Genomic DNA, 24,926 nt, shown 5'->3' on the forward strand with positions numbered 1-24,926 from the left:
ACAGGGTGCCAGAGCCTATAGACCTGTAAGTAGGCAACATCACCATTGTATCTCCTCACTTCTTCCTGGGACTCCTCAACAGGTCAGGAGCTGACCAAGGGCCGATCAGAGAAGGTCCGCATTTTCCGCGCCGAACAGTTCTACGCGGTGAAATCAGGCAAATGGTACTTTGAATTTGAGGCCGTCACAACAGGAGAGATGCGAGTAGGGTGGGCACGACCCAACGTGCGGCCTGACGTGGAACTGGGAGCGGATGAGCTTTCCTACGTTTTCAACGGACACCGGGTGAGTCAGAGGGGATGAACTACGGCCCCATTTGCACCATACGTTCAAAGCTCTGTGATGCCACTTTAGAATAGAATCGTAGGATTGTAGCGTTGGGAGGGACCCCGGGGGTCCTCTAGTCCACCCCACTGCGGTGCTTTCAACAGTCGTGGCTTTCCCCAAAGAATTCTGGGAGCTGTAGTTCGTTAGAGGCGCTAAGAGTTATTAGGAGGCTCCCTATTCTCTCAGAGGTACTTTTTCTGGAGCTCCTTTGAAGAGTGACTGAGGGTTAAAACGCTCTGGAAATTGTGGCTCTTTGCCATGGGTAGGCAAACTAAGGCCCGGGGGCCGGATCTGGCCCAATCGTCTTCTAAATCCAGCCCATGGACGGTCTGGGAATCAGTGTGTTTTTATATGAGTAGAATGTGTCCTTTTATTTAAAATGCATCTCTGGGTTATTTGTGGTGCATAGGAATTCATTCATTTCCCCCCTAAAATATAGGCCGCCCCCCCCAAGGTCTGAGGGACAGTGGACCGGCCCCCTGCTGAAAAAGGAGTGCTCTGATGGTGTTTCCTGCTTGGCAGGGGGTTGGACTCGATGGCCCTTGTGGTCTCTTCCAACTCTATGATTCTATGATTCTAAGTTTGCTAACCGCTTGCTCTTTGAGGTGAACAGGGTCTTCCAACAAAGTAATTGTTGATCCTTTATCAAAGTAATTGTTGATCCCTTATTTTGGCTGCCGATCCCTTATTTTCGAGGCTGCTGGTCCCTTATTTTCAAATCTGTAAGTTGACAGCTATGGCTGCACCCCCCTCATCCTGGGGGGTGGACCCCGCTAGCCAAGTCCTGCTTTGTGTCTCCCCTTCCTGCTACCTGTTACCTGATCCTTCCCCCTTTTTCCAACCTCCTATCCTTCAGGGCCAACGCTGGCACGTGGGCAGCGAGCCTTTTGGCCGCCCGTGGCAACCGGGGGACGTGGTGGGCTGCATGATAGACCTCACCGACAACAATATCATGTTCACGCTCAATGGGGAGATGCTGATCAGCGATTCGGGGTCGGAGTTGGCCTTCAAAGATATTGAGATTGGGGACGGTAAGCAGAGGACTCAGGTTCTCTCTCTTTTCTTTTTTGCTCATGGGCCACATGAAGAACTTGCAGGGTTTCTTTGTCAGCTACAAGGAGAATAGAACACTCCAGTGCAGTGGTTCTCAACCTGTGGGTCCCTAGATGTTGTTGGACTACAACTCCCATCATCCCTGAGCTCTGGCCTTGCTAGCTAGGGGTGATGGGAGTTGTAGTTCAACAACATCTGGGGACCCACAGGTTGAAAAAGGCTGCTTTAGTGCATGGGTAGGCAAACTAAGGTCCGGGGTCCAGATCTGGTGGTTTACCAAAAAATGGTTCACCAAAAGTGGTCAAGATATTAACTGATATACATGAAATTTCATATATAGCTATATAATCCCTAGCGTAGTAAGATAAGACCTTTTGGAGCCAGCATTTTTTTAAAAAAAGTTTTTTATGAACCGCCCTAGTAGGACGCGGGTGGTGCTGTGGGTTAAACCACTGAGCCTAGGGCTTGCCGATCAGAAGGTTGGCAGTTCGAATCCCCGTGACGGGGTGAGCTCCAGTTGTTCAGTCCCTGCTCCTGCCAACCTAGCAGTACTTGCACGTCAAAGTGCAAGTAGATCAATAGGTACCGCTTCGGCGGGAAGGTAAACGGCGTTTCCGTGCGCTGCTCTTGTTCGCCAGAAGCGGCTTAGTCATGCTGGCCACATGACCTGGAAGCTGTACGCCGGCTCCCTTGGCCAATAAAGCGAGATGAGCGCCGCAACCCCAGATTCGGTCACGACTGGACCTAATGGTCAGGGGTCCCTTTACCTTTAGTAGGGCAGTAATTGTTCCTTGATAATTTGTTACCCCCCTCCATGATGGTACCTGGGGTGGATCCCCCCCCCCGTTCCTATACCCCTGGATGCAGAACTCAGCACCCAGCCCGGTACCAAATTCTGTGCTTGTGTCTTTCCTTGAGCCGTGCAATAATTAACATTAATCCAAAGCAGCTCTGGGACAGACCGATGGGCTCTAGTGATGGGCACCAAGAAAATTGGGTTTTTAATTTCCTCCACCTGTGTGGCTTTGCAGGTTTTATCCCGGTGTGCAGCCTGGGCTTGTCCCAGGTGGGGCGCCTCAACCTGGGCCAGGATGTCAGCAGCCTCCGCTACTTCACCATCTGCGGCCTGCAAGAAGGCTTTGAGCCCTTCGCCATCAACATGAAGCGGGACATCACCATGTGGTTCAGCAAGAGCCTGCCCCAGTTCTCCACGGTGCCCACGGAGCACCCACATTATGAGGTGAGCCTTGCCACGCTTGCGCAAACTGAGGCCTGGGGGGAAAGGGACATCCCAGAGAGACGGGATTTGTAGAGCGATGCCTGCAGAGAACATTCTAGAACACTCTAGAACACTCTAGAACATTCTAGAAGCCCAGTTTGTGAGGAAAAGAGCAAACACCTCCTTCACCTCACTTCAGAGGGCATTCTTTGGCAGAATGAAAGCTTGGAGGGTGGGAATGTGAGGGAACTTGAGGAATGATTTCCCCCCCCTTTTTTCCATTTAAATGCTTTATTTTTCATTTTTTAAATATATATACATTTTTATTAGTTTTTTTCCACATATCATTTCCAACAATCATAAAACATAACTTCTTCTCTTATACAATATTTTTGACTTCCGTCAACACCTCTGATGGTTTTCCGTTCTTTATCACTTATTCTGCATTTCTTAATTTCTCTTTTACTCTTAATTATCCTTAACTAATAATTCTCCTCATAGTCTTTCTTGCAATATTTCAAATAGTCCTCCTTACAGAACTTCTTGCAGTCCTACTAGCGTAATCTGTTCATTAAAATTGCTTTCAAATAGTTCATATATTTACTCCAGTCTTCTAAGAATCTCTGGTCCCGCAGGTTTCGAATCCTTCCTGTTAATTTATCCAATTCTGCATAGTCCATAAATGCTATATTATTCATTTTCCATATATATACAAGACGTAGTCATCTTCATTTCAGTCATTCCAATAAAAATATACAAAAGATACATACAATTTCAACTACACGAGCCTATGACTTCCAGTCCTCTCCATCTTTTCCTTTATATTAAACATCTTGCTTTAATTTATCATTACTATTTTGTAAAAATTCTCTTTTCTATTTTGATATCACATTCCATCTTACGTTATTTTAATGTGTTTTTTAAAATTGATTTATCATCAACCGATGTACCAAACACATAACCATACAAGTTATGGAGAATATTCAGTTTTTAAAAAAGCAAATTGCACAGATGTGGTAACATAGAACCAAAATTATAAGTGGAGCCTATATAGCCCAGTCATGATGAAAAGTGAGTTCATGGGGTGGTGAAACCTACCGGAAAAATAAGAAATCAAGATAAACTTTTTAGAAAAGAATGGAAATTGTTTGTTGAATATTTACAAACAAACTGCAAACAGATAAGAACACTGGCAGGATTATTGTAATAACCTGCAGTTTTATAAGAGTATATATTTAAAGCAGATGAATAAATGAAACAAATTAATTTGGATAAGCAGAAGATAATAAAAATAAATTTAAGGAACCGCAGAAAGAGGGGGAAGGAAGTCAGGTTTTGAAATGTTAAAATGACTGTGGAATCATTGAAATGTGTAAAACTGAAAATCATAAATAAAATAAAATAATAAAAAAGAGTGAGTCACGGGGGGAGTGCTTATATGGCTGTCCCTATTTATATATATATATAATTTTAAAAATGGAGGCCAGTCCACTTCAAAATTTGAACCCTGTGAGGAAGATAGGAGGGAGGTTGGTTTCTGAGGTAAATGTAAGGAGAGACAGAGGAAGATTCCAGGCTTGTTGCCTCAACATGGAGAGACAACGTGAGGGAGAAGGCCCTGAAGGTATATGACAAAGCCGTGTTGGTGAAAAAGGACCAGGACCTTGGAGAATAAAGGAATGGGCGTTGTTATGGAGCTCCAGAGAGAGGCAAATAGTGGCATGCACAGAGTGGGCAGCAGTGAGGAGGCAGGGGAGAGAGGGAAGCCTTGGCTGTGTCTGAGGGAAGCAGCCATGTCTGCTTGGCAAGAGGAGCACTGAGCCAGAGCTACCAAGGGGATACTACTACTACTACTAAAGGTAAAGGTAAAGGGACCCCTGACCATTAGGTCCAGTCATGGCTGACTCTGAGGTTGTGGCGCTCATCTAGCTTTACTGGCCAAGGGAGCCGGCGTACAGCTTCCAGGTCATGTGGCCAGCATGACTAAGCCGCTTTTGGCGAACCAGAGCAGCGCACAGAAACACCGTTTACCTTCCTGCCGGAGTGGTACCTATTTATCTACTTGCACTTTTTGGGGTGCTTTCGAACTGCTAGGTTGGCAGGAGCAGGGACCGAGCAACGGGAGCTCACCCCGTCACGGGGATTCGAACCGCCGACCTTCTGATCGGCAAGCCCTAGGCTCTGTGTTTTCACCCACAGCGCCACCTGCGTCCCACTACTACTACTACTACTACTACTACTACTAATAATAATAATAATAAATAATACAGTGGTACCTTGGGTTACATACACTTCAGGTTACAGGCGCTTCAGGTTACAGACTCCGCTAACCCAGAAATAGTACCTCGGGTTAAGAACTTTGCTTCAGGATGAGAACAGAAATCGTGCAGCGGCGGCGCGGCAGCAGCAGGAGGCCCCATTAGCTAAAGTGGTGCTTCAGGTTAAGAACAGTTTCAGGTTAAGAACAGACTAATTAAGTACATAACCCGAGGTACCACTGTAATAATTTATTATTTGTACCCCGCCCACCTGGCTGGGTTTCCCCAGCCACTCTGGCCGGCTTCCAAAAAAGATTAAAAATACATTAAAATGTCACACATTAAAAGCTTCCCTAAACAGGGCTGCCTTCAGATGTCTTCTAAATGTCAGGTAGTTGTTTATCTCTTAGACATCTGGTGGGAGGGTGTTACACTGGGTGGGCGCCACCACCGAGAAGGCCCTCTGCCTGGTTCCCTGTAGCTTCACCTTTCGCAGTGAGGGAAGGCCCTCGGCGCTGGACCTCAGTGTTCGGGCAGAACGATGGGGATGGAGAGACCCACATCTGAGCCACCCATTTTATTTATATTTATTTATATATATACATACATACATATATATATATATATATATATATATATATATATATATATATATATATAATTTTATTATTATTAATTGACATCCAAGGATATCATACACAACCTTAAATACACGTACAAAGAAAAGGTAAAGCTAATAATAATAATAATAACCTTAAATAATTATATCGTTAAATATTTATTTAAACTTGTACTTATCCTTGCTCTTTTCTTATACTTTCTAACTAAACAAAAATAAACCAAAGTAAAAATCGAATAAACTAAATTATGTCAAAATAGACTTCCTGTCATTTCCCGATGTAAGTTACATTTACAGCATTGAATGTACTTATACTTCTTACCTTACTCTTACTATGTTTTCTCATACTTTCTTATAACATATCGTACCATTTTTCCTTATTTAATAATATTTAATTTACACAAGGGTCATTCAAATGCATCCATAGATGTTATGTTGTTGTTATATTTTTGTCGGTATTTCTTAAACATATCCCATTTTTGCGTAAATGATTGTTTTGTATTTCCCCTTCATCTATTTGTCAATTGAGCCATTTCTGCATATTCTGCCATTCCCTTACGGTTGGTACTTTCTGAGGGCTCATCTAGACTTCCTTTTGTGCCGCGTTTCTAGGCACAGAACCAGGTAAGGATGCGGATTTGGTTGCAGGTAGTCTTGACCACGTGACGGTCACCTCCAGACTGGATTATTGTAACTCGCTCTACGTGGGGCTGCCCTTGAGACTGACCCAGAAACTCCAGCGGGTGCAGAATGCTGCAGCGAGACTCCTACGGGGTCTTCGCTGCGAGATCACATTCATCCGGTGCTATATCAACTGCACTGGCTCCCGGTGGAGTACAGGATCAGGTTTAAGGTGCTGGTTTTAACCTTTAAAGCCCTATACGGCCTAGGACCCTCGTACCTACGGGACCGCCTCTCCTGGTATGCCCCACAGAGAAACTTACGGTCTTCAAATAAAAACATCCTGAAGGTCCCAGGCCACAGAGAAGTTAGGCTGGCCTCAACTAGAGCCAGGGCTTTTTCGGCTGTGGCTCCGACCTGGTGGAACGCTCTGTCACAAGAGACTAGGGCCCTGCGGGACTTGACATCTTTCCGCAGGACCTGCAAGACAGAGCTGTTCCGCCAGGCCTTTGGCCAGGGCACAGCCTGACTCCCTCCCTCGGCAATCTTCGCGGAGCTCTGGCCCAATGGTGGCCAGTGGCTTGAATTTAATTAATTTTATAATGAATGATTTTAGAGTGTTGTTTGTGTTGTACTTTTGTATTGTTTTATTGTTGTTAGCCGCCCTGAGCCCGGCTTCGGCTGGGGAGGGCGGGATATAAATAAAAATTTTTATTATTATTATTATTATTGTGCAAAAGAGAAACCGTAAGGTGAACCCGTGCCGCCCTGTGCTCCATTTTCAGGTGTCCCGGATCGACGGCACCGTGGACAACCCTCCGTGCTTGAAGATGACACACCGGACGTTCGGCTCGCAGAACGCCGTGGTGGAGCTCCTCTTCCTTCGGCTCAGCATGCCCGTGGAGTTCGACGAGAAGTTCAAGGTCACGGCGGGCACCACTCCCCTCACGCATGCCCTCACCATCCCTGAGGACGAGGTCAAGGACGTCGACCTCGACTCGGAATACGAGCAGCTGAAGAAAACCGCCAGCCCCAAGGAGGCCGAAGAGGCCGAGAAGGAGAAGCAAGGCCCCGCTCCGCCAGGCGCTCCTAAGGAGCCCCCCAAGGAGGCCTCCAAGGCCGAGAACGAAAAGGATGCTTCAACGGAAAAGGGCAAGACCAAGCGAGGGTGAGGGCTGGGTTGGGGCATGGGGAGAAAAAGCTTCTTGCCTGTTCTTGCGTGGGGTGCGCCCCACTGACCTCAGATGGCTTCCCTTCAGAACCTTCCTGCCTATGCGTGGTGTAGTGGTTAAGAGCAGTGGACTCGTAATCTGGTGAACCAAGTTCGATTCCCTGCTCCTCCACGTGCAGCTGCTGGGTGACCTTGGGCCAGTCACACTTCTCTGAAGTCTCTCAGGCCCCCTCTCATCTCACAGAGTGTTTGTTGTGGGGGAGGAAGGAAAAGGAGAATGTTAGCCGCTTTGAGACTCCTTAGGGTAGTGATAAAGCGGGATATCAAATCCAAACTCCTATGTTATTACCGTATTTTTCGCTCTATAAGACGCACCAGACCATAAGACGCACCTAGTTTTTGGAAGAGGAAAACAAGAAAAAAAATATTCTGAATCCCATAAGCCAGGACAGCAAGTGGGATCGCTGCGCAGCGATCCTGCTTGCTGTCCTGGCTTATGGGGTAGCCACGCGCGGCCTCTCCCAGGCAGCGGGATGAAGGCTCCCCTTGCCCAGGAGAGGCTGTGCACAGGTAAGCCAGAAGCCAGGACAGCCAGTGGCATCACAGCTTCTTGCCCGTTGCAGGTGATTGCCTGGGGTGAGTGGGGAGTGCCTATGTTATTACATTAATAATAATAATAATAATATAATAAATTTTATTTATACCCTGCCCTCCCCAGCCAAGACCGGGCTCAGGGCAGCTAACAACCAATAATAAAAACAAGTTGATTGAAATACAACTTAAAAACAAGATTAAAATACAACATTAAAACATTAAAATGCAGCCTCATCACAGGGAAGAAAAAAGAAAGAGGGGGAAGGAGTCAAATTGATTCTAAGCCAAAGGCCAGGTGGAACAACTCTGTCTTACAGCCCCTGCGGAAAGAAATCAGATGCTGCAGGGCCCTGGTCTCATGAGGCAGAGCGTTCCACCAGGCCGGAGCCAGTGTTGAAAAGGGCCTGGCTCTGGTTGAGGCTAATCTGACTTCCTTAGGGCCTGGGACCTCTAGGGTGTTGCTATTTATGGACCTTAAGGTCCTCCGTGGGGCATACTGGGAGAGGCGGTCCTGTAGGTATATCCCAACTTGGCTCCAAAGAGCATGCAGCAGGATGCTTGGCTTCCTATGAGATTGCCACCTCATCCCTCCCTCCCCCATTTAATTCAGATTTACCCATTATGTGGCACGTTTGTTTTATATATTGGATTTTCTGCAGGAATAGCAAATCTCTATCAAATGGGAAGATAATATAGGATGGCCTTCCAAACCAACTGCTTAAGGCGATTTTTGAAACAGTTAAAAGCACGAAACCGCAGGTCATTGTTTTACTTTTAAACCACATTTTCTGCAAGTAAATCTGTGCTCAAAGCAGTTCAGAAACTAAATGCAGCGATGCAATAATTATACACCGTGAGCCGTATGATGTCGCTGCAAAACAATGCTAGAAAATTAATAATCATTAATTAGCGGTTCATTTGACATATAAAAACATGTAACTAAACAGTACAGCTCACTAATAGATCAAGTCAACATTTCCATGAAGCAGCAGTTGTTTTTCGGGCAGCAGCTCCTTTCTGAAGGCTCCTAGGGCTGGAGGGTGGGGTAAGCCAGGGGGAGAAAGCCACCCCCTGGTGTCCAGCACAGAGTCACTGACCCCCTCACTGCATTTAAAAGAAGGCTAAAACCCTAACAGGTAGACATTGGTCTTTAAGACCCATTTGTCCTACTAGGAAATCCTGTTTGAACAAGCATGTCTTCAGCTGTTTCCGGAAAGTACAGTTAGTGAGCGCTTGTCATATCTGAGGTAAAAGGTAAAGGGACCCCTGGCCATTAGGTGCAGTCGCGTACGACTCTGGGGTTGCGGCGCTCATCTCGCTTTATTGGCCGAGGGAGCCGGCATACAGCTTCCGAGTCATGTGGCCAGCATGACTAAGCCGCTTCTGGCAAACCAGAGCAGCGCACGGAAACACCGTTTACCTTCCCGCCAGAGCGGTACCTATTTATCTACTTGCACGTTGACGTGCTTTCGAACTGCTAGGTTGGCAGGAGCAGGGACCGAGCAATGGGAGCTCACCGTGTGGCGGGGATTCGAACCGCCAAACGTCTGATCGGCAAGCCCTAGGCTCTGTGGTTTAGACCATAGCAGCACCCGCGTCCTTTGTCGCGTCTGAACGGGAATTCTATTCCACAGAACAGGGGGCAGCCATGCTAAAAGCCCTGTTCTGAGTTACTGTGGAGTTCAGTTTATTTATTAACGTTAGGAACTTTTAGGAGAAACTACCGGACATATGAGCATGACAGCATGTGGGTTGTACTGTTCAAAACATTCATGTGTAAGCAGTGACAAGGCCCCAGTGCGCTACCGTGTGAAAGTGCCCCTTGTGTGTTTAACAGTGTGGTCCAATGCGGATTGATTCAGAAGTAAGTCCCATGCAGGTCAGTAATGCACTTTAATCCAAGAAAAGCAAAGATGGCAGCCTTGGAGAGAATGAGGTCTGGTTATTTGGATGCAGCGCCAGCTTCCGTTTCTGACCATGCTCCCTCTCTCCCACGTCTCCAGTTTTCTGTTCAAGGCCAAGAAAGCCACCACTTTCATCAGCCCTCCTCCAGTCGTCCCCACCGTCCCTCGGCTGGAAGAGGAGGTGGTTCCAGATAACCGAGATGACCCCGAGATCATCATGAACACCACAACGGTAACAAGGACTTTGTGAGGCTTGGCATGCAATCTCTTGATAGAAGCAGAGATTCCTCCTTTACTCTGGGTTGCTCAGATGTGCTTTGCTACAGGTCGAGGGCATCTTTTTTCTGGGTGGGGCTAAAGCACAATTCACGGACCAGTTTCAGAGCATGCGGCCTTCTCCCAGAGATGGGATGCTTGGGGAAATGTTTTGAGTTCAAAAATCCTGTGCATAGCTCCTCTCTTCCGTCAACTTGCACCAAAGGAGGAATTGCTTCCTAGCTTAAGCGAACCACAGTTTGTCATTAGCCCTTTCTCCTTACAGTATTACTACTCGGTTCGGATCTTTGCGGGCCAGGAGCCTACCTGTGTCTGGGTAGGCTGGGTCACACCTGACTACCACCAGCACGACATGAACTTTGACCTCACCAAGGTGCGCAACGTCACTGTCACCATGGGTGATGACAAGGGAAACATCCACGACAGGTGAGAGCTAGCCGGGTTCCCTTTGGGTCTGTCATAAACATTTCCTCAGGCCTGTGTCTTTGTTGATCGTGGGTGAAGGTTGAAAGGAGGTGTGACAAAGATAAAACAAGGACCTCAAATGCTCATCCATAAATGTTTATAAAAGGACTGATCTGTAGCCTTATTAGACTTTACCGACTGGTGGGGTCTGCGTTGCTCCCGGGAGGGAGGAAGGAAGTCAAATGACACCGAGGTTGATTCAGAGAAAGAGTTTATTCTGCTCTCCGGATAGCAGAAGGCACTTGCGTGGTGAGTCCACAGCAAGTCCAAAGAAATGAGAAAATTCATGCAGTATATATATCCTCCAGGCACCCTCTCCCTCCTTCCCCAGGAATCCAACCACGTCAGCTTATACATGCAGGTTGACATCACAGATGTTCCTGCTCTGGTACTCTTAACCATAAAAGGGTTTCCTCTTCCTGTTCCTATACTCTTATCTTGGAGAAAGAGGTCACCAACTCCTGGCACCGTTCCCGGGTGGCTGACAAGTTCTGTGCCTCAGTGTAAGATAAGACCCAGATGCGTCATCCCTGCTCCACTTCGGAATGGACAAGGCCATTCATTAGGCGTCACGGACTGATAAAGGAGAGAGCTTTGAGCACTTGTTTATACAGCTGGGTTTTGGCTTAAGAGCTCAAGTTAAAGCATTTTAGAAATGCTCCCTTGGAGAAGGAAAAAATGTGGATTTTGGGGCCTGTTTCAGACTGACTGCCCAGTCAGGTTTTAGGTTTTGGGAACCCATTCCTTCACTCTGCCAAAAGGATGAGCACAAAAAGAGGCTACAGACAAGAGGGGTGATGGGAATTGTAGTTCAGCAACATGTGGAAGACACCAGGTTGGGGAAGCCTTGCTTTTCAGGGCTTAGTGGTACCTCAAGAAGGTCTTGGTCAGAAGGACTCTTCAACTGTTTCTCCCATTCGTAGCATCAAGCGAAGCAGTTGCTACATGGTGTGGGGAGGGGACTTCGTCTCCAGTACCCAGCAGACTCGGGTCAGCACCGTGGACCTGGTGATTGGCTGCCTCGTTGACCTGGCAACAGGCCTCATGACCTTTACAGCCAATGGGAAAGAGGTCAACACTTTCTTCCAGGTGAGTGGGGCACCTTCTGGGTGGAAGGGCAGAACACATTTTTCAGGAAACTGTGGAGTACAGAGAGGTGGTCATCATACAGTGCATATTTAATTTAAGGAACTGGTCAACAGATGGATGCTGGCTTTAGATAGTCTTTAAATGGGATTTTAAAATAGATGTGAAACTGTTGATAAGGATAACTTAATGCAACCTGCATTTTCAACCTCCAACCACCGACGCTGGAGACACACAAGAGGGGAATTGTTGGATGGAGCTTCTATATTCTCCAGTGAGGCTTTCAGAAAACAGTCCTCTTTCTAGAGCATGGTCAAGGATGCCTGTTATATGCACCTGCCATGTTCTGAACCGATGCAAGCCAGGTTGAAAGTTGCCAACCCCTCCATCAAAGGTTGTGAGTGGACAATATAATCCTCTGTCTCCAGACTACATCCTCCAGGCTTGTGGAGAACTACAGAGCCTTTAAGGGCCAACCCTCTGCTCTAAAGGCGGGCAAGTCTCCTCTGTCCCATACACTGCCAGACTGGTGATGTGCAGTTGGAAGCACCTGGTTCTTCATGGGAAGGTTCCTGTGAGGGTTCAGGCTCTGATTCAATAGATTTCTCTGGGGGCTCTTATCCCTCAGCCTGAGGCACAATGGGCTCCCTTTCTTCCACAGTCAGCTCTGAGCCCTAAACTTGACCTGGTTCCCTAACTCCCTTCCAGGTCTCCACCTTGTTTCTGGATAGCTGCTAGATTCAGGGGCTGTGAAACCACCCACGTAAAGGCTCTCCTACACCACAGACTTAAACCACTTTACCTGGTGTGTCTGATTTAGCGTAGTGGCCAAAAATGTCAGGCGTATGTGCATGTCAGAGACTGCAGGACCAATACTCTCTGCTTGAATGTATTTACAAAAAATAAACTGCCCTGAAATAATTGATAAAAGCCGGTATATATAATTGTTTTAAATACATTAAAAATGAACAAAACAAAACAAAACAAAAATCCTTCCAGTAGCACCTTAGAGACTAACTAACTTAGCTGGTCTCTAAGGTACTACTGGAAGGAATTTTTTTATTATTTATTTTTATTTATTTATTTTATTTTGTTTCGACTATGGCAGACCAACATGGCTACCTACCTGTAACTAAAAATAAACAAAATATTGACCTGGCTCAGCATCCTGGCAAAAGGGTAATGGGCATTCTTGCAATGCCACAATTCCCAGCATTCATTGGGAGAAAAAGTTACCAGTTGAAACCTTTTTCCTATGTGTTTTACTGCCTCATCTTACACATCTGTCACACTGCAGGTGGAGCCAAACACGAAGCTGTTTCCTGCTGTCGTTGCCCTTCCAACAAGCCAGAATGTAATCCAGTTTGAACTGGGCAAGCTGAAGGTAAGGCCCAAACCGCCAAATAGTATTGTCTTTGCACACATCCCAATCGCCGAGCCATGAGGGACTTGAGGGGCTCCAACCCTTATCCAGGGTTCGGTTTCCTTGAAATGAAGGTGAATGGAGACTGTGGTGTCTTCAGGATATATGGTTACATTTGCATATCAATACAACCTTAGCATAGAATGGAAGGCCTCACAGCATCAACACCACAACAGATCTTGCCTCCACATTAAGTTCCCAGACCATAGCTCTGGGTACAGCACAGGGTAAGGCAAGTCTTTGTGTCTCCAGCTTCCAGCATCAGCCCAAACCTTCTCACAAACCAGGCTCCCTTTAACCTGCTGTTCTCCATCCTAGGATCACTTGGCATCCAGCCAGATGAGGTGGGAGAAGGCCCATCCTTTTGTCTCTATAGCAACAGGGCAACTTTTTTGGACATATAAACGGAAGTACTTAGTTGGCCAGCTGAGGCCATTACCTTAACAAAACAACGAGTCTGTACTGGTTCAGTTGCTTCTTCTGCCAGATTCTAAACCGCACTGCATACTGGGTCACAGGCTTGGAAGGGACCCACAGATATCCAGACTGACCTCCCCTCAAAAACTATAACAGTATTTTAGAACAGAGGGAAGCTTGCAGTTGTGACATTCAGAGTGACCACATTCTTCTGTCTCCCTTCTCCTCCCCTGGCAGAACATCATGCCCATCTCAGCTGCCATGTTCCGCAGTGAGCGGAAGAACCCAGAACCCCAGTGCCCACCACGGCTTGCCATTCAGATGCTGACACCGATGACCTGGAGCCGTATGCCCAATGAGTTCCTGCGGGTGGAAGTTGCCCGTTTCAGCGACCGGCATGGGTGGATGGTTGAGTGTACAGAGCCTAACATCATGATGGCCCTCCACATTCCAGAGGAAAGCCGGTGAGTCTCCTATAAGCCCCTGTAGGAATTACAGCTGAGCTCTACCAAGTTCTAAGGCAGATTAGCCATTTCAGCACCGTGGAGAGCTCCTAATGAGCCACTTGCTCCCACAAAGGGCTGGAAGAAAATGGAGGCCTTTTGAGCATCTCTCCTCCAGCTCACCTCTCAGAGGTCACATGCCCACCATTCATTTGAAGCAGGGGGCTCTCTTGGTAGTTCCACCACCTTCAGAAGTTTGGGGAAGTGATGACCCTGTAGAGGACGTTCTCTGTGGCAGCCCTAAGTCGTGGAATTCATTCCTTACAAAGGTGCGTCTTCACTATACAGCTTTTGGCCCATGCTAAAGATGCACCTCTTTACACTGGCATTGGCCACCTGAAGTATGAGTTTTCAGAACCTACCTATTCCTGTTACTGTAATTTATTTTAATACTGTTTTTAATACTGACTTTTAAGTGGTTGCAACCTGCCCTGGGACCTGCTGGTGAAAAGCAGTAACAACAACAACGATGATATAAAATGAGGATAATGTTTACACCAAACTACGAGCGATCTGAGTTATTTCCTCATCCGAAAAGCACATGAAGAGATGCCCTGTTATAGAGCAAACAGGAAAACAGATTCAAAGGGTGAATTATTAATATAAAAGGCTTAACATGGGTCTGTAACTACGCATGATGATAATCTTAACACTTTCTTTCCTCTTTATATGTTCTTAAGATTATCATCATGCGTAGTTACAGACCCATGTTAAGCCTATTATATTCATAATTCACCCTTTGCATCTATTTTGCTCTATTTTGTTTTCAACTTGTACTTCCCTAAAAAAATCATAGGGAGGTATCTAATAATAATAATAATAATAATAATAATAATAATAATAATAATAATAATAATAGTGCTGGGAATTGTAGCTCCATGAGGGATAAACTACACTTCCCCTGACTCTTTTGGAGAAGCCATGTGCTTTAAAGGTAAGGTGTAGATGCAGCCCTAGGCTTGTGGAGAACTAGAGCACTTCCTGGAGGACAGGACACTTCCTGCCATGCAGTACCCTCACATTCCTCTCTTCTGACTCCCCTTCGCAGGTGCATAGACATCCTGGAGCTTTCAGAGCGCCTGGACCTGCTGAAATTCCACTCGCATACCCTGAAGCTGTACTGCGCCGTCTGCGCCTTGGGCAACAACCGGGTGGCGCATGCCCTGTGCAGCCACGTGGACGAGTCTCAGCTGCTGTACACCATCGAGAGCAACCACCTGCCTGGCCTTCTGCGAAGCGGCTACTACGACCTGCTCATCGGCATGCACCTGGAGTCCGCCAAGCGCTCCCGCCTCATGATGAACAGCGAGTTCATCGTCCCCATGACGGACGAGACCAAGAGCATCACGCTCTTCCCGGCTGGTACCAAGAAGCCCGGCCTGCCCGGGGTGGGCATGAGCACCTGCCTGCGCCCGCCGCTGCACTTTGTGGACACCTGCTTCGTCAGCAACAGCAAGGAGCTGTACCAGCTGAGCCCGTCCATCCCCTTGGACGTGCTGAAGGTGAAGGCTATCAACATGCTGACCGAGGCCGTCCAGGACGGTGGGCAGCACACCCGCGACCCCGTCGGGGGCAGCGTGGAGTTCCAGTTCGTGCCGGTCCTCAAGCTCATCTGCACCCTCCTCATCATGGGTGTCTTCGAAGACGAGGACGTTCGCCACATCCTCAAGATGATCGAGCCGAACGTCTTTGTGGAGCCCAAGGAGGAGGAAGAGGCAGCAGCGGATGCTGAGGAGGGAGGGGAAGAGCAAGTGCCCGCGGAGGAAGAGGAGCAGATGGCGGCAGCGGAGGAAGAAGACGAAGAGGGGGCGGAGAAAGAGGCCGGAGGGGGGAAGAAGGAAGAAGTGGAGGGAGGCGAGAAGAGGGAGCTGAAAGCCATCGAGGCTGGGGAAGCGGAAGCCAAGGAGGATGAGGAAGGGTTGGAGGAAGGCTTGCTGCAGATGAAGCTTCCTGAATCGGTCAAGCTGCAGGTAAAGGGTGTGGCTTTGGTTTGGGGTTTCCTCCGCCCACCCCCGCTCCCTCCAGATCACCCAGCCTCTGTGGTCCTTCAACAGTGGCCATCTTATTCCCACTGTCAGAGTCGGTTAGCTCCATTCCCTGTCCAAACAATGGACCACACACTTTTAATGGGATCAAGGGCATCTTGTTCTTGACATCTTGGCTGGCCGCTTGAAGAATAGGATGCTGGACTAGATGGGCCATTGGCCTGATTCACAACAGCTCTTCTTATGTTTGCCTCATGAAAAGAGCATGAGGCGAACGCTTGTGTTTGGATGGGCGTGAGGTCTTCATGTGTGAGATTGAATGGATGGTGGCTCTAGCTGTTGTGCTTCTGCGACCATGTGAGAAAGCAAGAGTGTGTTTTGGGTTGTACCCAACTGAGTTTTATCTTGGAGCGGACACGCTGAAATTAATGAACATTCTATTTCATTCCACTGGGTCTAAGCTCAGTTGGAGACAACCCTCGTTGGCTCCACTCATGGGCTGCCCACTTTTAATGGGGAAGGGACATCTTGTCCTCGTGGCCACTGTGAGAACAGAATGCTGGACCTGATGGCCATTGGCCTGATCCAGGGCTCTTGTTAAGTAACATCCTGAGCCAGCTCTGTGAGCACCGGGTCACCCTGAAAGACCCATCTCTGTGTGGTCCACCTCCTTTGAGGCCACTCCATGTCACATCTCCAGTTGGTATGTACAATTGTTGTCATTTAGTCATGTCCGACTCTTCGTGACCCCATGGACCAGAGCACGCCAGGCACTCCTGTCTTCCACTGCCTCCCACAGTTTGGTCAAACTCATGATTGTAGCTTCGACAACACTGTCCAGCCATCTCATCCTCTGTCGTCCCCTTCTCCTTGTGCCCTCCATCTTTCCCAGCATCAGGGTCTTTTCCAGGGAGTCTTCTCTTCTCATGAGGTGGCTAAAGTCTTGGAGCCTCAGCTTCAGGATCTGTCCTTCCAGGGAGCACTCAGGGCTAATTTCCTTAAGAATGGAGAGGTCTGATCTTCTTGCTGTCCATGGGACTCTCAAGAGTCTCCTCCAGCACCAGAATTCAAAAGCATCCATTCTTCGGCGATCAGCCTTCTTGATGGTCCAGCTCTCACTTCCATACATCACTACTGGGAAAACCAGAGCTTTAACTATACGGACCTTTGTTGGCAAGGTGATGTCTCTGCTTTTTAAGATGCTAAGCCCCAAACCTCCTCCTCTCTCCTTCTCAGTCCTTTCCACCCAGCCCTGATGACTGTGGCTCCTCTCCCCATTGTGCTGACTCCTCTCTCTCCCTCCCTCTTCCCACAGATGTGCAACCTGCTGCAGTTCTTCTGTGACCGCGAGCTGCAGCACCGTGTGGAAGCCATCATTGCTTTCTCGGAGCGCTATGTGGACAACCTGCAGACCAACCAGCGCCAGCGCTACAACACCCTCATGCAGGCCTTCACCATGTCCGCCGCAGAGACGGCCCGGCGCACCCGAGAGTTCCGCTCCCCTCCTCAGGAGCAGGTACTGGGGAGGGGGCAATGGGGAGAACTAAAGGGGGTGGCTAGGCAGGGCGTCAGCCAGTGAAAAGGTACAACTTCCTATAATGCCCCTATGTCAAAAGCCGATAATATTCTCACACAGCACTCCAGAATATTATTATTTTTCATTATTTATTGTATAATACTTTCACTGACCACCTCGCTGAGGAAATCCTGGGTGAGTTTGAAAGCCATGGTGCTAGCCTCTGATTGATATAGCAGAAGTAAATTGAAATAACAGGAGCAAATTAAGTTTCATTTTGGGATTCAGAACTGGGAGCCTGAGCAGCCCTGCCCTGCTTGTCTCCACCTGGCTTGGATTGGGGCCTGACAGGCTCCATAAAGAGTGCTGCTGCTGCTGCTGCTGCTTGGCAGAGAAGGCTCCATTATTGTTTTTATTTTTTATCTATGTCATTTTAAATTGTGATTGATATTACAGTGGTACCTCTGGATGCGTTCCGGAGCCCCGTTCGCATCCTGAAGGAAACGCAGCCCGCGTCCGCACGTCCGGCGATTCGCCGCTTCCGCACATGTGTGTGACGTCATTTTGAGCATCTGCGCATGCGTGAGCGGCGAAACCCGGAAGTAACGTGCTCTGTTACTTCTGGGTCGCCGCGGAGCGCGACCCAGAACATGCTCAACCCAAAGCTACTTCAACCCGAGTATGACTGTAATGCTGTATCAGATTTTATGATTTATGTGGAAATTGTTTTCCATTTGGTTGGTACTTTTTTATTTGTTTTATTTATTGTTTATAACTTTTGTTATGTTTGTAATTATGTAAATCTTGTCAGGTTGTAAGCCGCCCTGAGCATTGTTTTTACTATGGAAAGGCTGCATACAAATAAAATGATGAATGATGAATGAATGAAGTTCTCACTGTCAGTGGCCTACAGTGCAGCGCTTGATGTTTTGCTGTTCTGCTAAATTTGTATCCTGAGCAACTATTGGTTTACTGAGAGCAAGGGAAAGACTCTTCTAATGCACAGCCTTTCCCAACCTGATGCCCTCCAGATGTGATGAGCTGTAACTCCTATCAGCTCCAGGCAGTTGTAGTGCAAAACATCTGGAGGGCACCAGCTTGGGGAAGACTGACATAGTACATTCAACAGAAAAGACCTGGATTCTCTGCTTAGCAGCGTTCATCACTTAACTCCAGCATGATGCTAGGTCAGCCTTTCTCAACCTGTGGGTCCCCAGATGTTGTTGAACTACAGCTCCCATCACCCCTAGCTAGCAAGGCCAGAGCTCAGGGATGATGGGAGTTGTAGTCCAACAACATCTGGGGACCCACAGGTTGAGAACTGCTGTGCTAGGTGCTTGTGGCGTTTGCCCTCCTGCTGGGTCATAAGGAAAGGGTTAAATGAGTGTGAAGTGATTGGCAAGTGAGAATCCAAGGGGAGGAGTTAGAGTTAGAGTTAGTGTTGTTAAGGAGTCATTTGGGTGTTAGAGAAGGGAGAGTGAGGATACGTCTGGGTTGGGATAGTTGATGTGAGAGACTGAGAGAATCTGTTACAAGGAGTCAGATAGACAGATGGGATAATTAGTTAGAAGTTATTAGGAAGGTATAGGACGGTAAGAACCTAAGATTAAGAAACTGACAAGAATGTTTAATGGTTTAATGTTAACAACTGTCTGGACTCCATGTGTACCCGAGAGAAACTGGTTGGTGGCAGCAGGGAAGCAATCACAGTGGTGGCAGAGGGATCAATAGACCGTCAAATGTCCGGGGACCCTGTGTGAACGCCACAGTGCTGTACGGAGCATGGGACAAAAGCTGCCCAGGCTTGCAACCCACATCCAGTGCAACCTGTGTCTTCTTTCCTCTGCAGATCAACATGCTGCTGCACTTCAAGAATGGGGCTGATGAGGAGGAGTGCCCGGTGCCGGAAGACATCCGGGACGAACTGCTGGAATTCCACGCTGATTTGCTATCTCACTGTGGTAAGGAGCACCTCTTCATTGCCCCTACCAGCCCTAAGCACACTGAAAGCCACTCTGCACTCTGCTTGATGCAGAGGAGTGCTAGGAAGCACCAGCTGAGGAACCCCCAAGGGAACCTTGGTCTCACAGAACCAGATGAGGTGTGAAGAGGGCAGAGCAAAGACAGACAAGGCATCAGAGTCTCAGATTGCTTGGGAAGGACCCGAGCAAGCAGGAGACTTAGGAAGCTGTGGGAAGGCATGGACTTCAGTCCTCACAACTGCTATTGGGGCAAGGTCTACTGGAAAGAGTTGCTGTGCTCACTAGGCCTGAGCTGTTTTGTTTCTTGGAATAAAGAGTTGACGTCACTGACAGTTTCTGAGTTATTGCTGACCGGCTCCCGACACCTGCCCTAACATCAGGACACATTCGCACCATATATTTAAAGCGCTGTGATACCACTTTAAACCTTCATGGCTTCCCCCAAGGAATCCTGGGAGTTGTAGTTTCTTAGGGGTGTTGAGAGTTCCATTTCATAGATGCAAGCCACACCTTCCCCAGCTTATCCCTGTGGTGAATGACAGCTAGAAGCTCACACTGAAAATCCAAACGGAAAGTGTGGGTTGTGAAGATGCTGCAGATGCCAAGGTCCATACTTGCACAGTGTGTTCTTGTCCACACACCCTGGCTAGCTTGGGCACCAGACCGGTTTCCCCCATTTTTTGACACTTGCGCTCATTAGCTCTGCACATTCCCCAACAGGTATCCAATCGGAGGGTGAAGAAGAGGAGGAGGAGGAAGACACGTCCTTCTACCGGCGGCTGATGGGCTTAGTGGATAAGGTAACGAGCTTCCGCAAGAAGGAGGAGAAAACGGAGGAAGAGCAGCCTGCAGAAGAGGAGCCAAAACCCAGTAGGTGCAAGAGTGGAGTTGGGGAAGGAAGTGGGTGATTAAGGGGCTACTTTGCTGAGAGTTATAGGGACGCGGGTGGCACTGTGGGTTAAACCACAGAGCCTAAGACTTGCTGATCAGGTCGGCGGTTCGAATCCCCGCAACAGGGTGAGCTCCCGTTGCTCGGTCCCTGCTCCTGCCAACCTAACAGTTCGAAAGCACCTCAGAGTGCAAGTAGATAAATAGGTACCACTCCGGCAGGAAAGTAAACAGCGTTTCCATGTGCTGCTCTGGTTCGCCAGAAGCAGCTTAGTCATGCTGGCCACGACCCGGAAGCTGTACGCCAGCTCCCTCGGCCAATAAAGCGAGATGAGCGCCAGAGTCGGCCACAACTGGACCTAATGGTCAGGGGTCCCTTTACCTTGCTGCGAGTTGAGGATCATGGCCATGAGTCAGGAGGAGGCAAATTTCTTTAATGTTCTTAAGAAGTGTCCTTTGCCTGCTTAGTGACATCCAGATGTTTTGCACACTGCAGCCTCTTGTAGGCTGTCTAGTACAGGCTTCCTCAACCTTGGCCCTCCAGATGTTTTTGGCCTACAACTCCCATGATCCCCAGCTAGCAGGACCCATGGTCAGGGATGATGGGAACTGTAGTCTCAAAACATCTGGAGGGCCGAGGTTGAGGAACCCTGGTCTAGTAGACCTCAGTTTTCCCTCTCCCCAACCATGCAGGCACCCTGCAGGAGCTGATCTCGCACACCATGGTTCACTGGGCCCAAGAGTCTTTCATCCAGAGCCCGGAGCTGGTGAGGGTCATGTTCAGCCTTCTCCATCGGCAGTATGATGGCCTTGGGGAGCTAATCCGTGCCCTCCCCAAGGCCTACACCATCAACGCCAACTCTGTGGAAGACACTATGAGCCTGCTGGAGTGCCTGGGCCAGATCCGCTCACTGCTCATCGTCCAGATGGGGCCTGAGGAGGAGAACCTGATGATACAGAGTATTGGGTATGTGCCTCCATCTCTTCCTGTAGCCTCCTCCTTTATCCCACCCCGAAGCAGCCCCTCCATGCTCCCTGGGTTCCCGGCTCCTGCTCAAAGGGAACTGTTACCTCCAATGAGCTGCAGAAATACATTTCCATATTACTCAGCCATCTTGGTTCATCTTGTCTGGTACTGAGCTCTACAAGATCTGAAGCAAGGATCCTTCCCTGCTGCCTGAGGCCCCTTCTCTTAAAAAAAATTTTTTTTTATTAAATTTCCATTTACCAAACCGATCATATCATATTAATTATTCCAAATTATACCAATACATATCACAAAGTCCAAATATTTAACCAAATTTTAATTTTTTTGTGGGCGGTACCCATGTTTCGAGTTCGGTAGGGGTCCAATCATCTTATATTTCTGCTGCTTTGATGTTCACAGTCCCATCTTCTCATCTCCTTGTCGTTATCCTTTTTCTTCTTAATAATCTCCGAGTTGTATCCACAAGCGAGTTGAAAGGAACGGCCTTGTTTATATTTCTGTGTGAACTTTGTCATGCTCTCCCGTAATTCATCTCACATAGATCCAAAAGTTCAAAAGTCCTGTTCAAGCGGCAGTCGCCATTTTAGTCAGTTCCGATGAAATACAGTCTAGGCGTCCACTCCTTAAGTTTCCCAGACCAGTTGCACCATAAATCAGTCTTTATTGCCCTTTCAAATTTATGATCCAAACCTGATAACAGAACAGTGGTTTACCCTCCCTATGACTGCAAATCTTGCAACAAGGTCTGCCTCATAATGGCAGATCGCTTTAGTAACTACACCACAAGAAAGCCCCCCTTCGCCTGAGGCCCCTTCTTGCTTGAGATGCCTGCGTAACATCTGCTCTGTCCGTGAGCTATGACCCCCCCCCCCGATTTTGACTCCTGCCCATTTGCAGGGACAGCATCCCTCTCTGAGGCTAAGTCCGCTCCATACATTTAAAGCATCGCTATCATGGCTACTAGCCATTGATAGTCTTCCACATTTTTGTCCTACCCTCTTTTAAAGCCTTCCAGGGTGGTGGCCGTTCTCCCAGTCTGAAGCTCTTCCCCTTAAACACTCATGACTCCCCTCTACTCCCACTTGCTCTGTCCCTTGCACCGTGGGCTTGCTTTCTCCGGTACTCAGCACCTTGCATCCTTCTGTCTTCCCCTGGCAGCAACATTATGAACAACAAGGTCTTCTACCAGCACCCCAACCTGATGAGGGCTCTGGGCATGCATGAGACCGTCATGGAGGTGATGGTGAATGTGCTCGGAGGAGGAGATTCGAAGGTAAGGAAGCTTGCTTTGGGCTAGCACAGGCCCACGTTTTCAAGGCTGCTCATGGCTGCACACACACCCAACAAATTGATGCAGGAGGAGGTGGTGGTGGTGCGGTCTTCGGTGCAGGAGAGTGAGAGGGTCCATAATTGGATCAAATGCATTCTGCCATTCTGTGAGGAGGGAGGCATGGTGTTGACCTTGAAAGCCCTAAACGGCCTCGGTCCAGTATACCTGAAGGAGCATCTCCACCCCCATTGTTCTGCCCGGACACTGAGGTCCAGCGCTGAGGGCCTTCTGGTGGTTCTCTCACTGTCAGAAGCAAAGCTACAGGGAACCAGGCAGAGGGCCTTCTCGGTGGTGGTGCCCGCCCTGTGGAATGCCCTCCCATCAGATGTCAAAGAGATAAACAACTACCTGACATTTAGAAGACATCTGCAGGCAGTCCTGTTCAGGGAAGTTTTTAATGTGTGACATTTTAAATGTATTTTTCATCTTTGTTGGAAGCCGCCCAGAGTGGCTGGAGAAACCCAGCCAGATGGGCAGGGTACAAATTATATTATATTATATTATATTATATTATATTATATTATATTATATTATATTATATTATTATTAACATGTGGAGAGACAGCCTCCATCATGGCTGCTGCTGTTTCCTTCTCTTGGCACCCATTTTGATTTTATAAAATCAATGTGATTTTATATTCTAAAAAAATACTTCAAAAAGCAGAGTGGAAGAACTCACTGCTTCAATACTCTTTCAACGCTGGAGCTTTTGAGGAACTCAGAGCTCTTATGTGATCAAATCCCACAGAAAGGAGAAGCACCGATAGCAGTTTGAAGTGATGCATCTCTCCTCTCAGGCCATACAGTGGGACTATGAACGGCTTCATTATTGACAGGAAGGCACCCCATTTTTTAAACAAAGCTCCCTCCAAGTGAACACACACACACTCAGAGTGTTTATTGTGGCCTTGGTGCACTGCAAGTGCGTGCAACAGCAATGCCGTCTTCGTCAAAACGTTACCCCATATTTCAGGAGAGGGGTGGGGTGGGTGAGATGGCAAAGCGGGTGTTTAGCAAAGCTGTTAAAGGAAGCCGCCTTGTCCCTTGCTGAGCAGGAGATCCGCTTCCCCAAGATGGTGACCAATTGCTGCCGTTTCCTGTGCTACTTCTGCCGCATCAGCCGCCAGAACCAGCGCTCCATGTTCGACCACCTCAGCTACCTGCTGGAGAACAGTGGCATTGGGCTGGGTGAGCCAGGGCGCTTTGGAGCAGGGTTGGGGGAGTGCAGTGGGGTGCTGGGGTGTGGAGGAACACAGCAGATATCAGCTGTCCAAAGATGGTGGAAATGGGCTTTTTCTGCTGTGGCTTCCCATTTCTGGAGTGTCACCTGGCCTCTTCATTACATATCTTTAGGTCCCCAGCAGAAACGTTTCTCTTTAACCAGGTGTTTGGCTGATGAACATAAATGTAGAAATATTCTCAGACAGGTGAAATTTCCTCCTCCATTTCCATGTGTGTCTGGTGTCAAAACTGAAGGGCAAACCATTTTTTTTGTCCACTTCCACTGTTCTGAGAAATTCTGATTTAATACTAGTTAAAACAAATTGAGAAAGCATGTCACCCCGTAAATCTATCCATGCCTCTTTAGCAGGGGAGGATTAAACCCCGTTTTGAAAAATTAAACGGTTGGATTTTTTCAAAGTTGGATTTTTTAAAATTTTTGCACAGACCTACCCAAGTTGTGCCATTCCAGCTACAACTTCTGAGGGCAGTGACTCCTCTGTACCCTTTTGTCAGGCAATGCTCTGCCCCTTGGGCCTTGAGTTGTGCCTGTTCTTACTGTTTGCTTTGCTCCTCTAGGCATGCGCGGATCCACACCCTTGGACGTGGCAGCTGCTTCTGTCATCGACAACAACGAGCTGGCTCTGGCCTTGCAAGAGCAAGACCTGGAGAAGGTAACAGGCATGGCCAGAAAGTACCAAACAGGACTGGGTGGGTGGGTGGGTGTGGAGTGTGGCTAAGGACTGTTGTAAATAAAAAATTGCCCTTTTCCCTTATGGGGTATCCAAGAGCCCATATAGAGTCCTTACATAGGTTCCCTATTGGTAGGAGAAAATAACAGAGGCCACTGAATGTTAGAATGATGTTGGATTGAAAGTTATGTGGTTTTTAGTTATAATACTATAAGGAGTATGAAAAAATGGACTATTAATAAGTAAAAATCTAATGTTACATTATTTTAAGATTAAAGATTAGGATAAGTAAAGAGGGGAAGGATTTGCTGAACTGATAAATTAAACTGGAATACAAAAAGGGAGGTTAGAGGAGGTCCAGAAAATTAAGTAAATGAAAGAATGTAAT

General features: G+C 47.8%; 1 protein-coding gene across 16 annotated transcripts in view; it reads left to right on the top strand.

Moving 5' to 3' along the window:
- Nucleotides 1–24,926, top strand: part of RYR1 (ryanodine receptor 1) — a 207,866-nt gene that overhangs the window by 83,964 nt on the left and 98,976 nt on the right. For all 16 annotated transcript variants that reach the window (XM_053401808.1, XM_053401813.1, XM_053401815.1 and 13 more), the window contains 17 exons: nucleotides 83–285; nucleotides 1,184–1,358; nucleotides 2,412–2,620; nucleotides 6,883–7,265; nucleotides 9,866–9,998; nucleotides 10,308–10,468; nucleotides 11,431–11,596; nucleotides 12,891–12,977; nucleotides 13,671–13,897; nucleotides 14,985–15,906; nucleotides 17,237–17,437; nucleotides 19,287–19,398; nucleotides 20,140–20,289; nucleotides 21,001–21,274; nucleotides 22,454–22,568; nucleotides 23,681–23,813; nucleotides 24,426–24,520. In XM_053401808.1, coding sequence (XP_053257783.1) covers nucleotides 83–285; nucleotides 1,184–1,358; nucleotides 2,412–2,620; nucleotides 6,883–7,265; nucleotides 9,866–9,998; nucleotides 10,308–10,468; nucleotides 11,431–11,596; nucleotides 12,891–12,977; nucleotides 13,671–13,897; nucleotides 14,985–15,906; nucleotides 17,237–17,437; nucleotides 19,287–19,398; nucleotides 20,140–20,289; nucleotides 21,001–21,274; nucleotides 22,454–22,568; nucleotides 23,681–23,813; nucleotides 24,426–24,520 — 3,746 coding nt within the window. The remainder of the gene's footprint in view (nucleotides 1–82; nucleotides 286–1,183; nucleotides 1,359–2,411; nucleotides 2,621–6,882; nucleotides 7,266–9,865; nucleotides 9,999–10,307; nucleotides 10,469–11,430; nucleotides 11,597–12,890; nucleotides 12,978–13,670; nucleotides 13,898–14,984; nucleotides 15,907–17,236; nucleotides 17,438–19,286; nucleotides 19,399–20,139; nucleotides 20,290–21,000; nucleotides 21,275–22,453; nucleotides 22,569–23,680; nucleotides 23,814–24,425; nucleotides 24,521–24,926) is intronic.

This window comes from Podarcis raffonei, chromosome 8 (genome assembly GCF_027172205.1).
Source record: "Podarcis raffonei isolate rPodRaf1 chromosome 8, rPodRaf1.pri, whole genome shotgun sequence".
In the NCBI taxonomy this organism is placed as follows: Eukaryota; Metazoa; Chordata; class Lepidosauria; order Squamata; family Lacertidae; genus Podarcis; species Podarcis raffonei.